This window comes from Physella acuta, unplaced genomic scaffold, assembly GCF_028476545.2.
Source record: "Physella acuta isolate Inbredline_101_S28 unplaced genomic scaffold, ASM2847654v3 ptg000844l, whole genome shotgun sequence".
NCBI classification, from domain to species: Eukaryota; Metazoa; Mollusca; class Gastropoda; family Physidae; genus Physella; species Physella acuta.
Window position 1 is genome coordinate 442,187 of NW_026732361.1, and position 8,660 is coordinate 450,846.

Genomic DNA, 8,660 nt, shown 5'->3' on the forward strand with positions numbered 1-8,660 from the left:
AGGATTGCACTTTTAACATTTATACCTTTTAAGACCTTTCATTAGGGGAAAGCAATTACCGGGCAGTATTTTTTTCCATGTGTTGTGATCTTAAAAATTACAGAATTAAATATTAGACCTACTTCTCCGGGTAATTAAACAGACACTTTCTTACTTCCTCTCAACATTTCCTGATAAGCCTATGGCCTATGGTTTGCTTTCCCCTTAAAAAAGTTTGCATCTTGTCAGCATGTTTTCTAAGCTCTAAAGTTTTTTAAACTGACTTTTATGTGGACCCACAGACAGTTGCAAGAATTTTAATATCTATTTTAGTGACATTTGTTTTTAAATAGTTATTTGTTTAATTTTGTACATGTACTATCCCTAAAAAGGTTATACGACATTGATTAGATGTTAAAACATTTTTAAATGTGTTCAAAAGGATACATCATCATTTATCAACAAAGTCATAAATTTAAATATCAAATTTTAAAATTTTATCCAAACATATATATTTATATTGTTTTAGCATTAAAGTTAAAATAATTAATGTTGGTTTTAAACTTAAAGTATACAAGTTACAAATGGCAATTTAAAAATGGCATCTCTTAGTACATCCACTTGTCATGAGTGTGTATCTCAAGTAGTCCCAGTAGTCTAATGGTACTTGTACTGATGCACTAGCTCATACTCAAGCACTTAATTTCATTCACTTCAAACAGCAAATAAGCTAGCACCTACCAAATACACCAATTCCCCAAACACACCAATGTAATATTCCCCAACAAACACAACAGCAAGCACATGCCAAAAAACAGCTGTTCCCCCAATAAACATAGAAACAAGCATGTCAAACATGCATGTAGTTTAAAAACAGTCAGTCATGCTTTTTCAGCCAGTCTAAATTTAAAAAATTGTTAACTGCTTCTGATCAATTTAAAAAGGATTGTAAAGTATTGAGTTTAAAACAAGTATTGAGTTTGTGCAAGTAAATGAGACCTAGTGGTTATTCTTTGTCATTTTAACACCATTTTAAATATTTTCAATCAGATAGTTTTAAAAAAGTCAAAGCCAGAAGTATTTTATAAATTATTTATGCATGAAAACATTCTTATGCTTCATTTTTACAATTTTTCAGAAGTGATAGGAGATCAAGGGTTATATCCCCTCCATCTAATTTTAGCCATGTTGCCCATATGGGACCAGACCAAGGTCATCAAGTTCTTATAGATCTGCCTAAGGTAAGAAAAAAATGTTATGATATATTGGGACTTTCTGAGTCCTCTGGTGGTTAAAATCTCTCTACTACTCATGTTGAAAAAGATTTTTTTAATGTCATTAAATATCGCATGTAAAACATAGAGGGGGTATGGTCAGACTTATTACGAGGCTGGGGAGGGGGACAGCGACTGAGGGCTAAGGAAACCATGATAAACTTTGATATTTTTTAAACTGAAATTTAGCTTTATTGCCCTAAGTGAGATATCACTTTAATGGAGGGTGATTCATTTAGGGACGCCCCCCTGTTGTCATAATTTGAACATTATTGTAGTAGAAATGTGAGCTTGTCTTCCTGAGACTAACAGAAATTTAAAGTGTAAACAAGAAGCAATGAGGATAATCATTCCTTGAATTTCAATGATTCACATATACGCTATTCTGAGCTTTCTACACAATTAACAAATTTCTATTTTTCATAATCAACATACCATGTAAATCTGCCGCACTGATCTTTAATAATATTTTGTCAATAGATATTTTATAGATATTAAACTGATTACTTTACACAGTTGAGAAATACCATTTGTCCCAATCTAAATAATACAACTGATTCCCTTTGACTAGGGTGGAGCTTCAGCTGGTGGTGATGAGATGGCTAGAGTCAAGAGTATGTTTCAGCCTCAACTCAAGTCTATACATGAAGCACAGAGTAGAAACCAGCGTCCAAGTTCACATTATAATGGTACGTAGGTATTCATCACTTGCTCTCACTTACAGAAAATATATAAATATAATATAATAAAAGATTTTTTCCCCATGAAAATCTCCAGTTAATGTCTATTAATTTTTATTTTAAAATTAGGCAATGCTGTAAGTAGAGGAAGTGATAGCACACGACCAGGCAGCAGGGGAAGGGGCAGGTCACTGCCGCTGAACATGCCTGGGCGAGGTGGAGGGGTTGATCTGTCTCAGTCACCTCCTACTCAAGACCAAGAGCCTAGCAGTCTAGAAAAAGAAATCTCATCACAAATTTTTGAAGTGAGTATAGCTGTATTTAAAACTAATTAGCCTATGCTCAACACACATGATCAGTTACTGACTATTTTTATAACAGGTGTGATCATAATGTAGGTTGTCAGTTACTAATCCGTATTTTTGTTACATAATCAGGTTTTAGTGTAAACATTTTTTGATAACATAACACACCTGTATAAAGACCTTGCACCATATAACTGTATTTGTAATCTTTCTACCTGATCAGGTTTATTATATCAATTTCTTACAAACCTTTATCAGACATTACAATTTTCTGATTCTCAGAGCTCTTACTAAATGTATACACACACATGTCACCATTTGTTTCAAACCATTCTTTGGTTACATTTTTACTGATCTCAAATTTTTATAAAAAATTGTATACAATTTTATATTGATCTCAAATTTGTTCAAATTGTTAATAAATGCAACGTTTGTTATAAAAGAAGAATTGTTTTCCAGGGACATTCATTATGAAAGTTGGATGTGTTCTTTATTGAAGGCAATAATAATCTGAAAGGCAAAGGTTCAAATCCATCAAAAACCTTTTGCTTCCTGGTTATAAATCCCTCCACTATTTCTTCCAAAACAGATAATGAACTCTTCTGGAAGTGCTTTTAATGGCGCTGGTAGTTCCTGGTCTTTGCCAGCTTTTGACAAATCTGAGAGCTAACAAGAAGCTGTTTAACTATAGGACATGTTTTTTCAGTCACCACAGTAACTACACATTTTCTCCCACCAGAAGCATTTCCTGCTTCCTAGTGGCTTGTTTTGTTTTGCTGATGTGTGTTGTGTAGCTTGGTGGCTCACCGCATGACCTGGCATGTTGACGTAGACCCAGTGTTTAATCTCCAGCACATTCTAGCCCATGTTAGCTGATTACTCCTTGTAGCCACATATCACTCCCACCACACCTGTATTTTAATTCACATTTTTAATCTTACCTCAAGTTGTATTCATGTAGTTTTTCACACAGTATTGCATGCTATTAGATGTGACATTGCCCCACTTACTATTGACGTGACCTTGCCCCACTTTTTATTGACATCCACTTTTTATTGACATTTAACCGTGCCCCACTTTTTATCGACATGTGACCCTGCCCCACTTTTTATTGACATGTGACCCTGCCCCACTTTTTATTGACATGTGACCCTGCCCCACTTTTTATTGACATGTGACCCTGCCCCACTTTTTATTGACATGTGACCCTGCCCCACTTTTTATTGACAGTGTGACCCTGCCCCACTTTTTATTGACATGTGACCCTGCCCCACTTTATTTACATGTGACCCTGCCCCACTTTTTATTGACATGTGACCCTGCCCCACTTTTTATTGACATGTGACAGTGCCCCACTTTTTATTGACATGTGACCCTGCCCCACTTGCTATAGGTGTTACACTAGATGTGACCTATTTCACTGAGACAATGGCCCTGACAATTGACATTTTTCTATTGACAATGACACAAATAATGACCTGCGACCCACCAAATGAGATGCACCACTACACCCAAGGTTTCTCAGTTTTACTAAGGATTTATTCCAATTCATTTATGTTGTTGCTGTCTCCTATGTGAACCCTGAGATTTTTTTTATGTTTGTCTCCTATGTGAACCCTGAAATATTTTTATGTTGTTGCAGTCTTCCATATGAACCCTGAGATTTTTTAGGCAGATGCTGTCACCTGGAGTTACCCTTCCATTGATTGTAAATATCTCCTAGTTTCCTCCCTTGCTTTCATTTAGCCTTTGTTTTCTTCCTGCAGTGAAGCATTAAATATGGTGTGCATGAGGCTCAACATTTTTAGGTTTTACACTACCTTTTATGGTAGACATTTTTTTAAAATGATTTGGTTTTAAGGTTAACTTAAAACAAAAATGTAAATTGTTAAGGCAAAGTATCAAAGAGTTGCTAAAAAAAGCTTTTAATTGTTGTCAAACTCTTATGACTCTCATTGTATCTACTGACAACAGTGTTGTGGTAATAATAACACATTCATGCTGAGGAATCGTTTCTTTCTGGTGTATTTGAAAGATTTGAATGAATGAAGTTATGATCATTAGCACAAGCCTTCATTAAATCTTGGTCAAATATCATCTACACAGCTCAATAGTTTTTTAAGTAGTTTGGCTTTTAAATTGTTAGTGTTTGTTAATTAACTTGTCAGTTAAAAAGATGTAAACATTGTGGCAGATTCCCTTTGTTTCTGACATGCAGTTTTACGACCATTCTATTTTTCTTAAAATAGAACATATATATTGGTCTAATTTTACAAAATAAAACCATAATCCATAACGATTGAATAACTACCAATTCCTAACCATCCCAAATATTATTCAAAGTATTTATTAGAAAAAAAACTTAATACTATTAATCCTTCCTAATAAAGCTTTAGTTTTTTTGGTCAAATCTCGCTTGATATTGAATAATTTTGGTAATGCATTTATTTTGTTTTAAAAGTTAGCAATTGCTTTTTAACAAGTAAACAATATGTCTCATCTCTCATTGTCTAATTTTTGTCATTTGCTCATTATAACAAGTTTTATCAAGTTCTAATCATGCATGTCCATTTGTTGTCAAATTTGTAGATTTATTTTTTAATACTTAACACCCTTGCATGTGTTGTTGTTTTATATGAGAGTATTGTGTAGTGTGCAATGGAACAGTATTTGTTAAATAACTGACATTTAATTGTCAGAATTTCCCCAAGTGTTGGTCCGGTGTTAGTTGTTATTGTAAGTTAAATGCTTAAAAATGAATGAAGTATTATACTGTATATGAAATGTAGCTTTGTGGGGTAGTAGCTTGAAGCAAGTTGAGCTGATGTTAACCAGCCATGTGACTCCTCTCTCCCCAGGACAGTATGGAGTCAGCCAGTCACTGGCGTCACTCAGCCATGTCCAACACCAGCTGCAGCATGTCTCCCCCTGGCTCCAACAGACACAGCCTGGTCTATGAGGACCAGTCCTCCCCAGCCAACGTGACAGATACCTCCGACTCATCCCAACACAACACCCAGCTCTGACCTCACCTCTGAGGTCTCCACTCACCTGGACCTGTCACTACTAGATGGATCTCTAAAGGCTATTTATAGAAGGAAGCACCTAGTTAGCGGATCCAAGTTTTTCACTTATAACACACTTAACTAAAAACCACTCATAATTTAAACATTTAGAAACTTGTCAATGAAAAAAAACAAACTGTGATAAAATATTTGACGTTTATTACCCCCCCTTCCTTCTCTCATGATGATTTTAAATTAATTAGAAATTATTTTTAGCCCATTCCATACCTCATATTTTAGATTAAAGCCACCTTGAGGACAAACTTTCATTTTTAAGTCACCCATTCATCTAACACTTTTAAAGGGGATTAATTAAGTTACCTGTATTTTTTGGAATGGTGTGTGATCAATAACTACCTTTTTTTTCATGATATCAATTTTGTAGCAACCCCAAATGAGACCATTGTAACAATTATCTACCAGCTTTGCATGTTTTCTGTAATTAGCATGTGTGATTGCCAGGTTATATTTTAATGAAGCCACATGTAGTGGGCAAGTTGTTACTTGACAAATCCTGCGGTAGAACATTCATGTTGTTTTTGAGCACCATTCCTCCAGTGGACCTAACAATGGTTGTTTTCAAATTTTACTTAACCAAATCTTAAAACATTTTTTATCATCTGCTGAAGTGTGTGATTTCAATATTGGCTTGTGCTACATTGTATTTTCTTGACACTTAATCATCGACACACCATCTATTTTCCTGATCTACCCATCTACTTTCTTTACACCCATCGAATATGGTAGCTTTGTGATTATGACAGATGTATTTTCATTTTTACTCGTACTTTAATAAAAAGAACAAGTAACATTACTTAAAACTATTTAAATCTCTGAGGTTTTGATGTCTATATCCAGATGGTCTGTTGTGCTAAAACAATCTGTCACTGTATTTCAAACCACTGGGAGGTGTGAGCTATGTGTATCAGAGTCTAGTGCCAGTTTTCTCTATTTCTATACTGTGATTTGTCTGACAGTTGATGTACGTCTCACTCTTGTAGGGATATATAGGGCATAACATGTCAAGAGCTGAGACTTTTTTTTTCATTCCTTAAGGAAACATAATAATTGGGAATTAATAGAATGAGATGGAATTAATTTAAAGAGTGATTTAATATCAAGATATGGTGGTGTGACTGTTTTAGAAAAAATTTAATTAGGCAGGTGTAAATGAAGATCTGGCTAACATGTTAATTGACCTGTTGTCATCTACACTTGATGAACTAAGAGCTTCCTTTTGTGCTGTGATCTGACTGCAAGAAGCCCATCCTCTCCTGTAGAGTTGCGTGTCAGATCCGTGATACCTAGAGTGCTTTCAGCCACAAGATCAGTGCTGGGGTGGGCTTGTAAGACATTTGACCAGTTCTCATGGTTCCCTTTATCAACGTGCCTCTACTTATTTCATTTTTTTCCAACTATCTTAGATGTAGATGGCCCAGTGGCTTAATTCATGTGCTCCTTTTTATTCTCGTTCTATTCTATTTTTTTTTCAGTGTATAATTTAATTATCTGATGCATTTAGAACTTAACTTCCAGTGAATTACTTATCAAGAAGCATTTATTGTAAGATATGTATCACAAAATGGGTGTAAAATGTTAACATTTTTTTAAAAACAATTGTGTACTCATTGTAACCCCCCCAGAACCATTCCTAGAGCACATTATTAAAAAAAATAGAAATGTTATTCAGAGATACTAGGGTAGATGTAGCGCAGCTTCAGTTTTTATATTGGGTTCCATTATATCTGGCTAATAGATGGATTACAATGTTGTAGTGTAGCTATTTATTTGCTGATGTTGTTGAGTAGACAGACACCTGTGTATATCCATGTGATTACTTGATGGTATTTAATCAATTATCTTCTATAAACAAGTTACACTTATCTATATGAGAGATTGGTCTAATGAATGACATTCAATGTCTGATTGCTTTCTTATGCTTGGATACCTATTTTAAGAAATGGCTTTTGACTTTTAAGTTGCTATTTTTGTGACTTAAGCATTTTTTTTTGTTTTGGCTGTGCAGTTTTGTCAAATTGTATATAATGCTATTCATTGTGTTTCTATTCAGATACATTTATAATGGAAGAACTGGGTGGACTGTGACAGTAGAGATGTTGTAATTGTGAGAGATTGTGTACATTTTTATTATTAAAAAAAAAAAGTTGTGTGATAGATTTTTTTTTTAAAGGAGATGAAGATAGGGGGTTAGTTTATTTTAACCCTTACAGGACCTTACATTTTTGTTCCTACACTAGGACATTGAATAATGTCCTAGACTATTGATCATTTAGTTGTGTGAGTAGCCCAAATTTATTTTAGTAACCAGATAATGTCAAACATAGACCCTCTCAACCAATTAGCTTTGAACTAATTAGGTTGATTGATAGAAAGTGAGTGTGTGCCAAACATAGATGTGATTTCTCTCCTAGATTTTCTGTGTGAGCTATATGAATACCTGTTTGCGTTAGCTTGTACATATTATACATATATAAATATATTTGTGAATATAACAGCTTGCTTTTGGTGCCCCCCTATGCTTGTGTATAATCCCCTCCCCTCCTTCTAGCTTGTTAATATATGTACAAATACAACTATTTATCAGCTGATCACTAGAACAACTTTTGAAGTGTGGGCAGTTGTAACATTTTATTGACTAACAAAACCTAGTTTTCTACTGATGTTTTTTTTTAAACCCAATACTTTATATTTAATCCCATTAGTTGTATGAATGGAGTGTAATAGAAGATGCACAGCACACTTAATGTTAGACAGTGTTTAGTTGTATCCAATCAAAGTATTAAGGTTCTTGATAGGTTGGTTGGTATCTGTGTTGTCATGTTGTTGGTCCGTCAAGTTCATAGATAAAAAACTAGGATTGGAAAATAGATAAGGGATGGGTTTAATTAATTTAGTGCATTGTTATGTTCCTGAACAAAATCTACTTTATCATAAAAAATAATTTCTTATTAGTGAAATGTAACATTGATATAAAATGGGCTAGGTTTTCCATTGTATATTTAAAAAAAACATGAACACAACTTTGATTATCATGCTGTTATCATTTTTGTAATCTTTTTGTTAGCATTTAGCATTTTAACTATTTGGTTGGAAAATTTAACTTGAATTTAACGTGAATGCATGTTTGTGTGATGGTTATTTTTAAAATATGTTTTGACAGATATTGTGAACTTATTGAAAGGGAAGTAATCAAAATTAACTTAGCGGTTATCGTTCTTGGCTGCTTCTTCTTTAGGTGTATTGTTGCTGTGTGTCCTATGTGTACAGAGACCCCTAATGTGCAATGATAAACTCTCATTATGTCATCATATCTCAACAATTAAACAAAATAGTGTA

At 34.1% G+C, this 8,660-nt stretch overlaps 1 protein-coding gene and 1 non-coding gene across 9 annotated transcripts in view; both read left to right on the forward strand.

Annotated features, from left to right (window-relative positions):
* LOC131951996 (serine/threonine-protein kinase MRCK alpha) overlaps positions 1–8,289 on the forward strand; it is a 28,678-nt gene extending 20,389 nt beyond the window's left edge. For 5 of the 8 annotated variants that reach the window (XM_059314481.1, XM_059314485.1, XM_059314482.1 and 2 more), the window contains 4 exons: positions 1,118–1,220; positions 1,825–1,942; positions 2,063–2,238; positions 5,097–8,289. In XM_059314481.1, coding sequence (XP_059170464.1) covers positions 1,118–1,220; positions 1,825–1,942; positions 2,063–2,238; positions 5,097–5,264 — 565 coding nt within the window. In that variant the 3' untranslated portion in view covers positions 5,265–8,289. The other 3 variants (XR_009388471.1, XM_059314484.1, XM_059314488.1) reach the window with 3 other exon arrangements.
* Positions 1,586–1,649, forward strand: LOC131952012 (small nucleolar RNA U54). The gene has a single exon (XR_009388485.1). It is a non-coding gene; the product is annotated as a small nucleolar RNA U54 (small nucleolar RNA).
* Positions 8,290–8,660: the final 371 nt, after the last annotated feature.